The 18514-nt window shown below is 36.1% G+C and overlaps 3 protein-coding genes across 3 annotated transcripts; 1 reads left to right on the top strand and 2 right to left on the bottom strand.

Moving 5' to 3' along the window:
* Positions 1-804: 804 nt before the first annotated feature.
* Positions 805-4417, bottom strand: LOC103950294. The gene is made up of 4 exons (XM_048579655.1): positions 4382-4417; positions 3034-3255; positions 2704-2853; positions 805-2419 (listed from the first exon to the last, which is right to left on the bottom strand). Exons 1-4 carry the CDS (start codon positions 4415-4417, stop codon positions 2267-2269), a joined length of 561 nt encoding a protein of 186 aa, XP_048435612.1. The 3' UTR covers positions 805-2266.
* A 350-nt stretch (positions 4418-4767) lies between these two features.
* LOC103950295 lies at positions 4768-5623 on the top strand. The gene has a single exon (XM_048570070.1). The coding sequence runs from the start codon at positions 4929-4931 to the stop codon at positions 5376-5378; it is 450 nt and encodes a 149-aa protein (XP_048426027.1). The 5' UTR covers positions 4768-4928; the 3' UTR covers positions 5379-5623.
* A 3213-nt stretch (positions 5624-8836) lies between these two features.
* LOC103950259 (aldehyde dehydrogenase family 7 member A1) lies at positions 8837-17954 on the bottom strand. The gene is given in 16 exon segments (XM_048587566.1): positions 8837-9124; positions 9232-9348; positions 14399-14431; positions 14539-14636; positions 14730-14840; positions 14843-14872; positions 14980-15144; positions 15273-15449; positions 15538-15718; positions 15959-16004; positions 16247-16304; positions 16661-16783; positions 16970-17101; positions 17188-17274; positions 17463-17599; positions 17723-17954. Coding segments are annotated over 15 exon segments (1548 nt in total). The 5' UTR covers positions 17598-17599; positions 17723-17954; the 3' UTR covers positions 8837-9069.
* Positions 17955-18514: the final 560 nt, after the last annotated feature.

Genomic DNA, 18514 nt, shown 5'->3' with positions numbered 1-18514 from the left:
CATAATGAATGCTTTTTTTTTTTTAACAAACGATATTATCTACACTAAAGAAAGGGGGTGGGCTAAGCCTCACAATAGGCTAGCATAATGTGGTTCAAAATCGTTTTTGGTAAGAATTGAACCTAAGACATTTCACTTAAAAATATAGAGGAATATTACTAGACTATAGTAATAAGTGACAGAATGAATGCTTTTAGTACTCAACATAGTTTAATATGTTTTTTTTTTAAACAAATAATATTATCTACACTAAAGGGGGGCGGTCTCACAATGAATTAGCAATAATATGGTTCAAATTTGTCTTTGGTGAGAATCGAACATAAGACTTATCACTGACAAGTGAAGAGGAATACCACTAGACCGTAGTACTAAGTGGCAACATGGTTTAAAATGTTATGTACTAAATTTCGTTGGGGGACAATTTGTTGGAAAAATTAAGGTTAAATTGCAATATGTATCACTTACATATTGCAAGAAATAAATCATGCAATTAAATACCAAATCAGTTGCAAATTCTTAAATAAAAACATTACTAAATGCATATGAATATGTGTTAGAAAAATCTGAAACTTGAAACCAAGTTTAGTATTTGATACTATGTCCTTAAGTAAATATATATATATATATATATATATCGTATAACTAAGTGTCTATTTATACTTAAAAACTACGTACTTATACTGGAATATATAAATTACAATTTATTGAACAAAAAAAAATGCAAAATGAAAGTTACCATTTTCTGTCTAAGTGAGAGTCATGACCTAGACGGACAAGTCGAGCGCTTAAGTAGGCTAGGTGGACACCTAAAGAGGTTGAGGCTCCATTTCTTAATTTTCAAACACCTAGTGATTAATCGAGATGGTGACCAACTGCCTAACGCCTAAGCGGGACCTAAACGGTGTCAGGCGGAAATTCTTAGAACAATAATATATCACAATATAACCCATGGATGAGAAAAAAAAATTTGAATAATATGAAGTGGGTGACTTGTTGGTATATTTATAGGCATTGATACACCTCTTCTCAAATGACATGTCTTATTTCCAAAAGGCAACAATACAAACCTTGGTCCAACAATCACATGTGACAAATCCACTTATTGGATTGTTAATGAATACACATTAAGACCAATTCTGTTTGATTTTATCTTACATCGTCATCACCACTATCAATCTTATCTCTATATTATAGAAATATCAAATTAAACATATATTCACAAGTACCGATTAACAACTTAATAAATTAATTTGACACCTCTAATCATAATCCTTTCCTCAGAAAGAGGATCACAAATACCTAATCATTTGAAATGAACCAGTTTCCTTGGCGACATGCCTTTCTCCATTAAAAATACAGGTAGAATAGTTGTAGGGTTGGGAGGCTCATCACTCATCAGTCATCACTTCAACATCAACATGGTCTCTATTGAATCATGTTTTTTTATTTCTCTTTAGTTGAAAGAGAGTTAATGAAACAAGACCCAAAAAATATAAAAAAATAAAAAATAAGAATTCAGAGATATGAAAATATCTAAATGAAATCCCCAGAAGGTAAAACGGTACCAGACTTTGATGGCAACAGTCATGGATTCATCTTACAAACCAGCAAACCATGATGTTTGTAGAACATGTAGCAATCGGTCCCGAATATAATGAAAAAGATTCCTTACTTAATAGTTTTATTTTAAGAGGCAGTTTATATGAAACGAATTAACCATTATTACAACATTTTAATTCAATAAAAAATATTACGCAACAACAAATTTATTTCATATAAATCATTCTTTTAGTCACGATGCAACTGCCCCACCTTGCAATTAATATGTAACAAGAGGACCTTATTTGTATTGTTCTGGTGGTGTCACATCATAATTGTATTTGGCATGGCTTGCACATGGATGTTTTCTTTCCAAGTGAACACATTGCTCTCTCTCTCTCTCTCCAGTCATTTTCCACAGTTGTATCGAACCACCGCTTACTTATTCATCTAGTTTTTAACTCGAGGTAAATCTTCGTCTCGGTAAATATTGCAGGCGCTTGTTCATAAATAATAATTTTTACACTTTTGTTTTATTTTTGTTTTATTTTTTATTTTTATTTATTCAATTCAAATATCATAAAATCTAAAAAGATTGCGAAGAGAAAATAAAGTGCAGAAATCCTTACTTGTGTTTACTTATTCATATGTATACAATTCCAACTCTTTTTGCATGTGAAAAATTCCACACATCGAACATTGGGTCTCTTCTTAGGTTTGAAAACGATCAAAGAGACACGTTAAAGTAGGTCGTTTCAAGACATTCGCATAAAAGAACATGTAATAGATTGTGTAGTGGAAAGCAGTCTAACCTTATTTTGGACCCATTAACATGTGATGTGAAACCTGTGACACCATTTTCAATAACCTTTAGCAAACCCTGCACAAATTGCAGCAACCAGACCACAGGCGTTAGAGAGTTAAACACGTACCAGTTTATAAAAGGGGAAACAATGCAAAATCCAGTTTTACAATGTACATTCTTACGCGTGATCCGAGGTTTAAGTTTTAAAGAGTTTACCCCATCGCTCTCTTATGCCCATTAGGTAACTCAGTATGTTGAGCAAATAGTTAAGTGATGAGTGATATCGAGAGATAGATAGAAATAAATTTCTAATTACACAAGTATTTCTCCATTTTCTGGTCAGAATGTGCTGCTCTTACCTCTTGATCAGTATCACATGTAACAAGATCACCATCTTTTGTGAATGTAATTCCAAAAACTGTATCACTGTTCACCTTCCTCCGGTTTTCCCAACTCCCCTTTGTGTGAACCCTTTTGATCCAACCATCTCTTGTAGCTGTAATCACTTTCTACACAAACCCAAAAACTTAATAAAAACGAGAAAGAAAGAAACACCAGAATTTCAAGTTAAAGTACTTAAAACGGAAATCTCACAACCTGTCTGCTAACCATAATTAAAAAATGGTTATGAGATGGTCCATGAGCTTTGTGTTTCAGAACTTAAAATGAAAACGAAATGATTATGAAACCTTTAATATGTTGTTTCTGGGAAGGAGGGAAGGTGGAGGGAGGTGAAGTGAATCTGGTGATATTGGGGAGAAGAAGTAGATTTGGAGAGAGAAGGCAAGCAACCATGCCAACAAAGTGCCAGAATATTGAGAGCCATAACGATGATAAATGTGAGAACATTCACAATGTTGTGTGACTTCATATTTTTTATGAGAAACAAAGCTGCACTTGTCAGGATAATGCTATACAGAGACAAAGTCAGTCCACTCGTTGCTTTTCTCACAAAAACTTGACATGACTTTAGGGTTAAACAGACGGGATTTTACAATATATTCCCGAATTTTTAATTATTAGATTGTGGTCGAAGATATACTGACAAGATTTAATGGTTAAAACTCAGAATATAGAACTCTGATATTCTACTTTTTATTTAATCATGGATTCATGACGAAGAAGAACTGGGATTTGCTATCTCACATATGAAATGTGATTGATAAGATTTTTGTTCTTTTTTATTTCCGTTTCGCCTGGGATAAGGTTTATTTTTAAGAAAACTAACGAATATAGTTTGAAATTTTTGAGTTTTAACGATAAAGACAAAATAAAGGGTAAAATGAATAGTACCGGGATTGATTTTTTAGTATAAAAATATAGTTTTTCGTTAAAGTGAACAGTACTAGAAACTTTTCGTTAAAGTTCCCTTTATTTTTCGGGTCATGTTCATATCAAATCGTCAAATCAACCACAACATGTTCATAATAAAAATGATATGGTGGTAATCTAACCATCTCAATTGGCTTTCAAAGATGATGGGAAAATTGAGTTTGATAAAGTTTTGCTTACACAAAATATTTTTTATAAATAGTTTTAAGATTGGTATAACTTCTTATTTTGATTCTTGAGAATTAAAGTCGATACGATTGGTCTCTAATTGTCCCTCGTCAATCATTTTAGTTATTCTGTGAGAAATATCTGTTAAATTGAGGGTATTTTTGTCAAATCAACCCCTCCCCTTAAATTGGTTGTTTCTTCAATTTAACGGAGATTTTTAACAGAATGATGAAAATAATTGACGATGGGTAATCTCATGACCACTTCTATTGATTTTAAATCTTAGGAACCGAAGTGAGGAGTTATGTCAATTTCAAAGATCATTTTGACTAAAAAACTACCAAATTTGAACTGGGTTCGGAGTGCAAAGACCCTAATCACTTCTCGAAGTAACCCTAATCACAACAATATACATGATTAGATTATGATGAGATTAGCTCTTATCCAACCAAACCAACCCTAATCACTTTTCTATAACGAAATTCAGTCATTACTACTTATCTTAACCACCGAACGAGATATTACATGCCAAATCACCCTTTCCATGCCAAATCTCTCATAAGATATAGACATTAAATTTCAATAATGAGATATTCAAGGAATTTACTAAATTTCGGCCAAAACAAAAAATGATAGTTGCCAAAATTATGGCCATGAGTCTCGTAAATTTCCCATGACCCATTGTCCACCTAATGCCACAGAATGATGAAAATCCTATTTTAAGTCCTGACCAAATAGTAAGAAAATCCATGACACAAACCCTAATTTATAGCTACAATTTAATTGCATACAAATACGTAGACACCCACACCGAGGAGAGAAAGAACTTTTGTGTAACGAAAACGTCGATGTAGCAGTATTTCAAATTGATCAAGTATTAATATATAAAATAATTAAAACATATGTACCATACATAGTTGACTGGGAAATGTTGCCAGACTAGATTCCCGTTGGTGGAAAGTTTCTCTCTCCACACACATCTACATAGCATAGACCTCTTCACTCTCTTTCCTCTGTTCCGAAAAAAACAGAGATAAAACAGAGAGAGAGAGAGGAGAGAGAGTTCAATGTTCTACCACATTCCATGGCTATAACCGGGACAGACTCCCAGCACCAAACCTCAACCAAACCATCCCCAGCACCTCCACCAATCGAAGTCGAGTGCGTAAAATGCGCCTCCTGCGGGTTCACAGAGGATTGCACCCCAGCCTACATCTCCCGAGTCCGAGACCGCTATCAGGGCCGTTGGATTTGCGGGCTCTGCGTCGAGGCGGTGAAAGACGAAGTTCTACGATCAGATAGGCACATCTCCACCGAAGAAGCCCTGAACCGCCACATAAATTTCTGCAAAAAGTTCCGGTCGCAGAAAGAAACAGAGCACCCTATCTTCGCCATGGGTCGGGTTTTCCGGCGGAGCTTGGATACTCCGAGAGCCCTGAGGTCAAATTCCAGTACTACCCTCGGAGAAGTCGAAAGGATTCGCAGCCCGCCGCTTGTTCGTTCGGGAAGTTGCTTTCCCTCTCTGTCTAGGTGAAAATGGTAAAAAGCAGAGGATTAAAAGGTAAATATGTGAAACAGAGGAACTCTCTTTTTCACTTCGATACATTAACAATTTGGGATTTGGGTAAATTTTTGGGTCGGTTTTTCTTGCTCTAATTGGGATTATGAAAAATGGGTTTTTTAAGTTAATGATGTGGGAACTGATAGGACTGAACATGAGCTTGTTTTTCTAGAATTCCAATGTAAATATTTCATATGTTAATTTGCTTCAAAAATGCATTTTCTTTCTTGTTTCATCTAACTTAGATTGTCGTTCATGAAATTTAAACTCAGACTTACAAGGTGGAGACCAAATAGCCATTGGCTTCTCCATTGTAATTATCTTCATCGATTAACAACTATATCGTCCATGAAATTTAAACCCAGATATCTTTTTCGCTCTTATAATATTTTTAGTAATTAACAACTGTCGTTCATGAAATTTAAACTTAAACTTTCTTTGATAAAGTAGAGACGATGAATTCTTGATTGTTAGGGTTGTGAAATAAATGGAAATAAACCTAGGGCCATTAGGTGATTGAATAGAGGGTCAAATTAGATATTTGAGAAAGTGATATGCCAACTTTGTTCCTTCCACTATCCCTAATCATGTTTAGCATGCTGGTTTTTTTTTTTTTTTTTTGGGAAAACTTGATATAAGTCCAATTTTTTTAGCGAATAATCTAATTTATTAAAATAAATCTAATTATTTTATTATCAATAATTATCTATTGAATGATAAGATTTATTATAAAAATCAAATTTCTTCCTAATTATCTCTTTGATTATTTCTTTTTCTTTTTTGTTATTTTTTGTTCTTCCTCCTGCTTTAAACCCCATTTATAGATTTTATTTTTAATTTTTATAATCAACCTATATCACAGGTTAATTTATTTTTATGTATCTATATGACAAATTCTTTTTTATAATCAATGTGTCATAAATTCATGTGTCTTGCTTATAGGTATATTATGTTTTTTCCTACCTTTTAGTTAGGTTTCATATCTTGCTTACAGGTATAATATATATTTATATATTTATTACTTGAGTTAAGGTACAATGTTTTGTAGATAATTTATGTTAGTATATTAGTTGTAAGATATTAATTAGATTTTTTAGAGTTGAAAAATGCATAATATTAGAAGATTTTAATTGATTTTTAATATTTAAAAAATATATAAAATGAGTACAAAAAAAATAAAAACATATAATTATATAATTGGACTTACTCCTAAAAACCATCTATGTTTTTGGACCTAGATCTAAAAGCCCTTCTTTTTTTTTCCTGTACACGGAAAAGTTTTACTGTGTGCGGCAACAGCTAAGCAATTCAGTTTTCATTGCTGGCTGGTCTTCAATGCATGCACCTCATTAAACCTTCCCTTCTTATAGATTTTAATTACTAATTAGCGGTGGTTTAATTGCTAATTAGCTGGTTCTTATCTGTTTTAGTTAAGTGTAATATTGGTTTATTTGGAGGGAATTAAATGAAAAAAGGTAAGAAATATCTAAAGCACAGAAGGAAATTTCTGAGAAATTTCCCATAGAAAAATAAGGAAAGCATTTGTTCAAAAACCACCAAGTTCATTTCTCTGAAACTTACATGAAATTGAAACGTTAAAACAGCCTATTCACGTGTCGTCAGTGTTTCAGCTATTCCGCAAAACGTTGTACAAATTAGTCCGAAACACAGACATCTTAACATCTTGACGGTTCCGTTTCGTGTAAGTCTCTCTCTCTCTTCCTCGCCAGTCTGTTCACTGCCCTTGTGTGAGGAAGTCTGGATTATTTGTAGCAAAACATTTGTCCCTCCCATGTCTGAAAACTGGCCATATATGATCGAATGAGACAAAACAGAGAAATAAAGTGGGGGACAGGTGGAACGGCACCGAATCCAGTAACTTGAGTCACGTCCATTCAAGGCTTCTTTTTCTGAAATTTTGTGTGTTAAAAAGTTAAAAGAATGCAGTTGGCCACGCTAAGGTTGGTATCACTCAATCAGTCCCACTCGACTTCTCCTTCAACTGCTGACGTCATAATTTTATTGGGCAAGTAGTTTAGTATCGTACGACTGATAATGTCAGTAAGAAACACCTCGTTTATCTCTCAAACAAGATTCAAAAGGTGCGTTAAAATGACTTTCCTTTTGTTTAATCCTTCCGCGTCAATTTAGTAGTATTTTTCTATGCTTTGTTGCTTCGTTGGTGGTTATGAATTTTTTGATTCTTTGTTGTTTCACAGTCAGCTATTTGACTTGGAAACGACTTGGAATCAATCATAGAAGTTGTTTTTCGTTGTGTAATGCTATTTATACCCTATTTTGTACTATATTTTCATACCACCTTAGATAGTATTTGACGTGGACTGCCACGTCATTTGAATTAATCAGATTTTTAAATTTAGTTCATTATTTAATAAACTAATAATTAATAAAAACTAGTTAATTAAATGATGATTGTGGTATACGAATAATCTTTTTAATTTCTTTCCTTGAGTTTTGCAAATTTTTCAAATGATGTGGTTGTGCACATCAGATGTTACCTAAGGTTGTATAGAAATGTAGTATAAAAACATGGTATAAATAACATTACTCTTTCGTTATGCGTAGTTTACCTAACCTATTAAAAAATAATTAAGGCATCTGTTTATTATGTCATCAATTTTTCTTGATTTAAAAAAAAATAAGAAACACGTGAATTTTTTTTATTTGGTCAAATAAAAAAAGTGAGTACATGGAATACTTACTAGAATAGTCTTTGATTCCAGTCCATCATCTACATAGGCCAGGATTCTTCTATCTGCCCTCCCCTCTATATGCGGCGTCTGACTCATGAGATGAGGTTAATTTTGAGGAGTGTGGAATTTAATACGCCGGGTTTTACGAGTCTAATGCCGCATACGGAGAGAAAAATGGAAGAATCTTATCTAGCCGGCTGGACATTAGAACTTCCCCTACCGTGGGATATACACGCAGCGCTTGTACTGCTATCAAAACTTCCCTTGTGATAGAAAGACATCTTCATCCCCGTCTCTATCATTTGGACTAAAAAATCCATCTACACAACTCAGCAGCGTCAACTTCTTAGGTGGGCCGCAAGAAGAAAACTTGAAGTGTACCGGATTGTGTGATGAGAGAGAGAGAGAGACGCATTTGTAGTATCCAATGATATAAGTGATTGTTAAATGAAGAAAACAAATAGACGTATAATTGCATACAGCCGTTGAGAGGAAATATATTCTTCTCGTTATAACGTTTCTTATTTGTTGCCGGTTGTATACACCGGCGGCCAAGGATCGCCAGAAATAATGGCCACGCTTGCCCTGTCAATCTTGGCAGCAAAAAGTCAGAGGCTTTACGCTACCAGTCACTGAACACTTATGACGAATACTTGATCAGTTCACAGATGGACTAAAAGCAAAAAGCAGAAGCGCCGCAAAGCACAAGCATAACCATTTGAACAAAGACTGCTTTTATTTCTCAAAGAAAAGAAAAATGAAAGACCATTTATTTATCAAGATTAGAAATCTAAACCAATCATCATAAACATCTGTTTCGGGTTTCTTTTTAGCGCGTTCAAGCTGGCCCGGTACTCGTAACCATGACACAGCACATTCTGCAGAATGTACCTTCCTTGACAAGTCATGACCGAGAGATTAGACCGAGCTTTGCTGTGATGCCTGGTTCACTAGCCGAAATTTATACCTTGAGCAAGTGGTCGTTCAGTCCCGTAGTTGATTGTACTGTCAAAGGATAAGAATTGTTCACGTCATTTGATGAAATAACCATGAAACAGTCCAATGATCAGTGTAGATATTCTAGGAAATGCGTAGGCTTAACGAAAGATTACCATGTTGAACGTCTCATGTATTGTTTCCAGGAGTCGCTCCCTGCTTCACGACCACCGCCAGTTGCCTTTTCTCCACCAAAGGCACCGCCAATCTCAGCTCCATTTGTAGGTATATTTGTTAGAGTTCTATAAAACAACAGAGCAGTGCACAGAACTAAGGAGAATTCAACAAGGTTTTGATTTCAACCAAGAATGCACACGAAAATGTTGATGCAGAGAAGATGAAGAGCTCTGTGAAAATTTCTGATTTCATTCAGCTATGATTGAAATGATTAAAAGGCTACAAACTAGAGTGGGGAGGAGATATAGCCGTTTGAGGCGCACTATCTCTCCCATTACACCAAAACTCACGTGAATCCCACATGCTCACATATAAGTGAGATGTTATACCATGAGACACACATACATTTAGCCTATTAGCTTTGATTTAATCTTAGCCTTACATTTCAAAACTAAGACAAAAGAGACTTTGAATTACAGAAAGACAGAATGCAACAAAACACAAGACAGCTGCAAGGCTTAAACATCAACACTCTCCTCTAAGCTGGCAGCTGACTTCACTCCTAGCATTTCTCTGAAATAGTTGAACTTCTCCTTTGGTAGAGCCTTTGTCAGGATATCTGCCATTTGTTCTTCGGATTTGCAATAAACAAGTTCATTCTCATTCTCTTGTATTGCATCTCTGATGAAATGGAATTTCCTGCTAACGTGTCTTGTTTTCTGATGAAACACAGGATTCTTGGCAATAGCTATTGCTGAAGTGTTATCACACATTAGCACAGTGGGTTCAACTTGTTCTTCCCCGAAATCTTCCAAAACGAATCTTAACCATTTGGCCTGAGATGTTGCTCCAGCAACACTTACATATTCTGCTTCTGCAGTGGATAATGCTACTGTGTTTTGTTTAACTGATGCCCAAGAGAACACACCTGAGCCAAGACTGAAGGCATACCCTGATGTGCTTTTCATGTCATCAATACTCCCAGCCCAGTCACTGTCACAATATCCTATAAGAACTGCTGACTTTCCTTTCACATATTCAATGCCAAAATCCATAGTACCTTGAATGTATCTTAGTATTCTTCTTGCTGTTCCCATATGTTTCTTAGTTGGACCGTGCATAAATCTTGCCAAGAGACTAGTACCAAACATTATATCTGGTCTAGTGGCAGTAAGGTACAGAAGACTTCCCACCAATTTCCTGTATTCAGATTCATCTGCAGCTTCACTCCCATCCTTTTTGCATAACCTATCATTTGCTGCAAGTGGTGTTCCCACAGACTTACAACCTTGTAGTCCAAATTTCTCCAGCATTTTCATTGCATATTTCTTCTGATGTATGAAGATGCTTTTCTTGGTTTGAACAATTCCCATACCAAGAAAATGATGTAGCAATCCCAAATCAGTCATCTCATAATGCTGCATCATGTCATTTTTTAAACTATCAAGCATTGTGTCACTACTTCCAGTGTACACAATGTCATCAACATAGACAGAAACTATGAGAATTCCTGACTTTTCAACCTTAGTATATAAGATGGCTTCATTAGGACTTCTTTTAAAACCTGCCTTGGTGAAGTAAGAGTCAATTTCTTCATACCAAGCTCTTGGAGCTTGTTTAAGGCCGTATAATGCCTTACTTAACTTATACACCTTATCCTCCTTGCCTTGTATAACAAACCCTTGAGGCTGATCAACATAAACTTCCTCTTTGAGTACACCATTAAGGAATGCAGATTTTACATCTAACTGGAATAGTTGTCATTCTTTCTGAGCTGCAAGAGCAATCAGGGTCCTTATGGTATCAAGCCTAGCAACTGGTGCAAAGGTTTCATTAAAGTCAATGCCTGGCTTCTGTGAATAACCTTTTGCAACCAGTCTAGCTTTGTTTTTCTGAATGCTTCCATCAAGGTTCAGTTTTGTTTTGTATACCCATTTCACACCTATCACAGGTTTGCTAGATGGTCTATCTACCAGCATCCATGTATTGTTCCTCTCAATCATGTCTAGCTTAGTTTGCATAGCTTTCATCCAAGACAAATCTAGGGCAGCCTCTTCAAAATTCTCAGGTTCCATAATGCATACATTACACTGTGCAATGACCTCATTTAAGGATCTCCATTTCTTTGGAGTAGAATCATAGCTCTGTGATAGATCAATGATTGAACTCGGATCATCAGCATCAATATTCAAATCATCTAGTGAAGTATCAGAAATAGCCTCAGGGAATACACTTTCATCTTGAACATTTGACCCTTGAATTAGATCAGATTCTGCCATATCAGTAGTAATCGATACACTGGACTGTTTTCCAGGGCTGTCATTCCAATTCCATCCAGCACTCTCATCAAATACTACATCTCTAGACAGTATAATCTTACTAGTGATAGGATCAAATAATCTGTATCCTTTTTCACTGGTTCCATAATCCACAAACACACATTTGTGACTGTTGCACTCAAGCTTGTGTCTCAAATTTATGGGAACATGAACATAACATACTGACCCAAAGATCTTCAAATGTGCAATTCCAGGTTTTCTCCCACTGTAGGATTCAAAAGGAGTCTTTTTATCCAATGCCTTAGTAGGACATCTGTTGAGGAGATACACTGCAGTGTGGACAGCTTCTGCCCAAAACTGGTATGGCATGCCCTTTTCATGTAGCATAGTTTTAGCCATCTCCACCACAGTTTTGTTCTTCCTTTCTGATACACCATTCTGCTGTGGTGTGTATGACATGGTTAGTTGCCTTTGAATCCCAGAAACATTGCAGTAGTCACTGAATTCAGAAGACAAGAACTCACCACCTCTATCACTTCTTAGATACTTGATTTTGTACCCACACTGCAATTCTGTCATTGCTTTGAACCTTTTGAAATACTCCAATGCCTCAGATTTGTACCTCAGAAAGTAGACCCATGTCATCCTTGTACAATCATCAGTGAACAGAATGAAGTACTTGTTTCCAGCATTTGAAGCAACTTGCATTGGACCACAGATATCAGTATGTATCAATTCAAGTGGGAATTTAGCTCTCCAAGCAGATTCTCTTGGAAACTCATCCCTATGTTGCTTGCCAAGCATACATCCTTCACAGACATTCTTGGAATTTTCCAAGTGAGGTAGCCCATGAACCATTTCTTGCTCCCTGAGTTGCAGCAAACTTCTTGTGTTTAAGTGACCTAGCCTCTTGTGCCAAATCTGTATGCAATGAGATACACTAGCTTTTAATGCTAGTGGTGTGGCAGGCATCATTGTTAGAGGGAAGCATCTGTTGCTAGTCATTTGAACCTTAGCAACCAGTCCATTCAAGTTCCAGCTATCAAATATACAGACTGCATTATCACCAAATAGCAGATAGTAACCATGTTCCAGCATTTGCCCTACACTTAGAAAATTTTCATCCAAGCCAGGTACTAGCATTACTTCTTGTATGTGCTTTCTTCCCATTTTGGTTTCAATGACAAGTGTGCCTATTCCTGCTACACTCACCACTTCACCAGTTCCCATTTTTACTTTTGCTTTCAGATTTCTACTCACATTCACCAGCAAGTTTTCATCTCCTGTCATGTGGTTGCTACAACCACTGTCAATATACCAAGTGTTATTGACCTTCACCTGAGACACAGAATTGCAAGCAAAGAACAAAGTTCCCATATCATCAACCTGATTTGCATAGTTTGCCTTCTGCACCACTTTGTTCCCATTACAGTTTCTGACTTCATGACCAAATTTATGGCAATTTGTGCATTTAGGTTTTCCTTCAAACCAGCACTTTCCATAGTGCAGTTTATCACAATGTTTGCAAGCTGTTTTGTTCGAATCATGAGAATTATTCTGCTTAGAGATAAAATTAGGCTTAGTATCCCATTTTTTTCCTTTGTTCTTCCAACTTTTCCCTGATTTCTGTGTACTAGAGAACCCACTGGGTTTTTGAAACTTAGAACCAACATTTAGGCTAGCAAATGCCTTTTCAGTAGAGTGATCAGTATGCATATCAAGCCTTTGTTCATAACCCTTCAGAGAAGCAACCACTTCTTGAATTTCAAGTGTTTCGATATCCTTTGAGTGTTCAATCACAGCACAAATAGAGTCATAACTTCTAGGCAAGCTTATAAGTAATTTTTGAACAACCCTCTCCCTAGATAGTTCTTCACCATAACACCTCATTTGATTCATGATGTCAAACAGTTTAGTAAGGTATGCAGATAAAGATTCATCATCTCTCATCCTAGTATACTCGAACTCTCTGCGTAAACCTTGTAATTTCACATTTCTAACCTGTTTATCACCTCTGAATTCTTGCTGTAGGATATCCCAAGCTCCTTTGGAGGTTTCTTCATTAGAAATCCTGGGAAAAATTTGATCAGACACAGCTCCTTGAATCAATCCAAGGGCCTTAGCATCCTTCATTATGATCTCCGCAGCACTTGTTGAAATTTGAGTAGCTGCATCCTTCTCCTTCTTTTCATCAGTTACCTCAACCACAGTAGATGATTCTGGGATAGCAAACCCAGTCTCTACAAGATCTCACAGTCCATGAGACCTGAGAATGGTTCGCATTCTGATATTCCAGAATTCATAGTTCTCACCATTGAAAATGGGAGTACGAAGTTCAGAACTCATTGATCCGGCCATGTTAGACACAGATCTTCGTTTTTAAGAAACTCGATTCTTCAGCGATTCACTGAAGAACCCAGAAAACACAGATTCACGCCCAGATTAAAGCGATGAACTAGGCTCTGAGGCCATGTTAGAGTTCTATAAAACAACAGAGCAGTGCACAGAACTATGGAGAATTCAACAAGGTTTTGATTTCAACCAAGAATGCACACGAAAATGTTGATGCAGAGAAGATGAAGAGCTCTGTGAAAATTTCTGATTTCATTCAGCTATGACTGAAATGATTAAAAAGCTACAAACTAGAGTGGGGAGGAGATATAGCCGTTTGAGGCGCACTATCTCTCCCATTACACCAAAACTCACGTGAATCCCACATGCTCACGTATAAGTGAGATGTTATACCATGAGACACACATACATTTAGCCTATTAGCTTTGATTTAATCTCAGCCTTACATTTCAAAACTAAGACAAAAGAGACTTTGAATTACAGAAAGACAAAATGCAACAAAACACAAGACAGCTGCAAGGCTTAAACATCAACAACATTCACTATACCACAATCACTACCATGCGGCCTGCATCGTATTCGAATGCAAAACTATTAAACACTGTAATTTGAAATCTTTATTCATTGTATAATCAGCGTCACTTTCTAGTGTCATTAGATATTATAAACACTTACCCAATCCATTTGAAAATGGTATTCGGCTTGCTGGTGAAAATTGAACTACTCAATCCTTGTGGTACTGAATTGTTCAGTTCAACTGCTTCTTCAAGAGTCTGCACATTTTCAAACAAAAGCCGCAACATTTATCAGAGAAGAAGCGCATAAAAAACAATAATGCAAGAGAAACTTTTCATAAGTTAGACCACCTTAAACTTCATAACATAGAGAACGGGGCCAAACAATTCTTCTTTCACCACAGAAGCATTTGAAGCAATCTCAACAATTGTTGGTTGCACAAAATTGCCATCCGACTCTATATAACCGATCCGCCTGTAAGGATCTTTCCACGCTGACAAAATAAATTACGTCATGTAGGACATAAGAACCCATTTTCCTCGGTGGGGAGAGTGTGGGTGTGTGTGGGTGTCCACGCTTCTCCAAGAGCATAGAACATGCCTGAGATTTTATGGTTGAAATCCCTTTCTCAAAGTTCTCCCTTGACACCTTAGTATGTACTGGTCCGACTAAAGTTCCCATCTCTAAAGGATCCCCAATTTTGACTTGCTTGTAAAGTCCAACTAGTTGATCCAACACGTTTTGGTATATACTTTCGTGGAGATACTGCAGTCCGGTGAAGCCGTACATGCACACAAAAAAAAAAAATTGTATTAAGTTATTTTCAAGTAAAAATCTCAACTTCTTTAACAACATCAAATCACACAAATGGAATTTCTTAGATAAATAGTTACCAATCTACGGCAAATTGTGCAGCGCTGACCAGCAGTGCCAACAGCTGCAAAGAAGATAGAACGCACAGCCAGCCCAACATCGGCATCATCCATAACAATTAAGGCGTTGTTTCCACTTAATTCAAGTAAGCATTTACCGAACCTCTCAGTGACAATTTGTTGCACTTTCACACCTACCTATATTTGGGAATGTGGAACATAAGCAATAGTCACCAGGGTGATGGGAGTAAGAATGTTAAAAGACACATGTACGTGAACAGTGTACCTTTGAGCTTCCAGTGAACGAAACCAGGGGTATCCGTGTGTCTTTTGCTATTGCTTCACCAATTTCAGCTCCTCCACAGAAGGCAGTGAATATAGCACCAGGTAAGTCATTTTTCTCAAGAACCTCAGCGATTAGCTTTGTGACAGCAATAGTCACCAACGGAGTTGTTAGTGCACCCTTCCTACAAAACATAAACGTCAAAAGTAGAAATTACATTATAAAGTTGTATCTTTCTAATGAAATAATACAACAAAACTCAACGTTTTAGAAGATAATGTCACATAGTTACATAAGATATCTTGTAGTATAACAATGAAACAGTTGGGATATTTTGAATACACTTCAATATTTATCTTATGCTCTGGCATGATTGATTTGATTAAAACTCCAATTCTGAAATCAGGATGACATGTAAACTTACCAGATAACGCAATTACCGCAGACTAACGCAATGCAGGCATTCCATCCTAAAGCACCATAAAAAGAAAAATTACAGTTGGAAATCTTGCAGTATAAAATTCCTAATGTATTTAGTGAATTATGGTGACAAATAGAAAAGCAAGGTCAATGCTGATTCTAAATCCTCAAGTTAGTGGATGCACTTAACGTACTAAAAATCCAGCACCATGCCAAAATAGTTTTACATGATAAAGATAACTGTTTAACTTATGTTGCAGACTTATGAAGACAAAGGAGAACAAGAACGCACCAAGAACAGCACATGGGAAATTGAAAGCGGTGATGACACCAACTATCGCATAATCAAACTCAATTGTCTAAAAGAGCATGGTAGAAGTTGTAACAATATACAAATTGATTAAGGTTCAAGGTAAGAACTAGCAATGCACATCACTGTTAAGTGCAATATACAAATTGATTAAGGTTCAATATACAAAGTGATTAAGGTTCAAGGTAATAACCAACAGTGATGTTATCGCATAATCAAACTCAATTGTGTAAAAGAGCATGGTAGAAGTTGTAACAATATACAAATTAATTAAAGTTCAAGGTAAGAACTAGCAATGCACCTCAAACATCATATGATCCGACCTGCAAACAAAAAACAGAAAGAGGGCCTACTATTTTGAGTTGTACGAAAAATAAAAACCACTGGCTTATAAACCAGAGGATGATAAAATAGAAATTAGCAAGAAATATAAACTTTGAGCTCACGTTCTGAAGGTATGATAGATCCATTCAGTTGTCGACTTGGTCCAACAGCAAAATCACACATATCGATAACCTCCTGCAAAAATTAGTGCTCTGGAATCACTAACAAAGTTTCGACAACGATTATGATAAAAGAAGGGTAAATGATAATTCCATCTTAACTCTAACAGACGAACAATAGCGAACAACTCCAAAGCTCATTTGCTACTCAAAAGATGGAAAACATAACAATTTTTTGTTAAAGATATCATATTTTTCAGACCTGAACTTCCCCAATTCCTTCAGCAAGTATTTTTCCCATCTCGAGGGACACAAGCTTCCCCAGATGCTGCAATTTCTCTCGCAATGCATCTTCTATCTGCCTAACAATCTCACCTCTCTTCAGCGCCGGAAGCTGCACCGAAACAACAATAAATTTGTCAAAACAAAGACAAGTTTAAACACCAATTATCAAGTGAAAGAAAAATAACAAGAACTAACACTCTTCCATGTCTTTGCAGCACCATTGCAGCTCCACAGGTCCTCCTCATACTCTTCCATCGACACTTCCGTGACGTTCGCAATTTCCTAATATCCAAATGCAAAAACAACATCATCAGAAAGATTCAAATTCTGGGTTTTTGTGACTGAACTCAAATCTTCGTGTTCTTCCAATCAAAATTACATCTTTACGCAAAAGAAACAAATAAAAAGCAACCATCGATGAAAGAATGGCGATTAATAAAGAAAAACTAATAAGTTTACAATTTAGAAACCTGATTGTTGGAAAGGCTGACAGTGGAGATAAATGGGCCGCTCGCCTTCCACTTGCCATTGATGAATCCTCCTGGATTCTCGGGAGCCAGACCGATCGCTCTCAGAAACTCGTGATCTTTCTTGGCAAAACCCATCTCTGCAAATTCAACATCTCTGTGTCTTATGATTCATTTCATAAAAAACAAAAAAAAACACCAAAATCTGAAAACGAAAAAAACCCAAATAAAATAAAAACTTTTTGATGATCACGATGAATTACCGATGATTTGATTTGGATTATGAGAAATAGGGTTGTGAGAAATGGATATGTTGAATATTGCGGTAATAATTTAGCAGAAATGTTAAGACGTATAATTGAATCAGAGAGTGGGAGGAGGAACGAAGTAGCTGGTTTGCTGGGTATGTAATTTCGTATAGAAATGGGAGTACTGGAACGTTACGACACGCCACACTTACAGAAAATCCCAACAGGATCCTCTCCGGATGGAAAGGGATTCCGGATCCCTTCCACCTATCCGCATCGTATCTTTGAAATTCGATCTAACGATTAAAAATACACATTTATTTTAAAAGTTATAATAAATTTTACTGTTAGATCAAATTTTAAGGGTCTGTATTGTTTGACTAGGTGAAAGGGATCCAAAGAGAATCTTTTTCCTCTCCAGATCCTTTTGGTGAGGATCCTGAAGATCTGTGAATCGTGTCAGTTTATCATACTATGATCAGTTTTTATCAGATACTCTTTGTGTTTAATTTTAAATAAAAATATTCAAAATGATTTTTAACCACAATGTATAATGAATGGACTTCACGAATCCCTAAAATTCTTACAAAAAGGATCCAGATTCTATGAAATCATCGTTATCTTACATGGTATGTACACGTGTCAAGAACTAAAGTGGCATGGATTGGAGCGATTATCACATGCGAGCATACGCATGAGTTTGCAATGGCACACGACTTCTTGTATTTTTGGTATCATCGAATCCAACGTTACATGAACTTTTTATTTATTTTATTCATTTTTTTAAAGGACTCGATGGTGTATTTG

This window comes from the organism of the source record quoted next, unplaced genomic scaffold, assembly GCF_019419815.1.
Source record: "Pyrus x bretschneideri cultivar Hongxiangsu unplaced genomic scaffold, Pyrus_bretschneideri_v1 Contig1, whole genome shotgun sequence".
Taxonomy (NCBI): Eukaryota; Viridiplantae; Streptophyta; class Magnoliopsida; order Rosales; family Rosaceae; genus Pyrus; species Pyrus x bretschneideri.
Note: the sequence above shows the minus strand (reverse complement) of the source record. Positions and strands in the feature narration are given on the sequence as shown.

Excerpts from the sequence above, each read along its gene's own strand:
- LOC103950294 (XM_048579655.1), bottom strand. The coding sequence starts at position 4,417 with ATGTCTATATCTTATGAGAGATTTGGCATGGAAAGG. Across the intron at positions 2,854-3,033 it reads CCAGAAACAACATATTAAAG|AAAGTGATTACAGCTACAAG; the intron begins GTTTCATAATCA and ends GGGTTTGTGTAG. Across the intron at positions 2,420-2,703 it reads CATGTGATACTGATCAAGAG|GGTTTGCTAAAGGTTATTGA; the intron begins GTAAGAGCAGCA and ends CAATTTGTGCAG.
- LOC103950295 (XM_048570070.1), top strand. The coding sequence starts at position 4,929 with ATGGCTATAACCGGGACAGACTCCCAGCACCAAACCTCAACCAAACCA.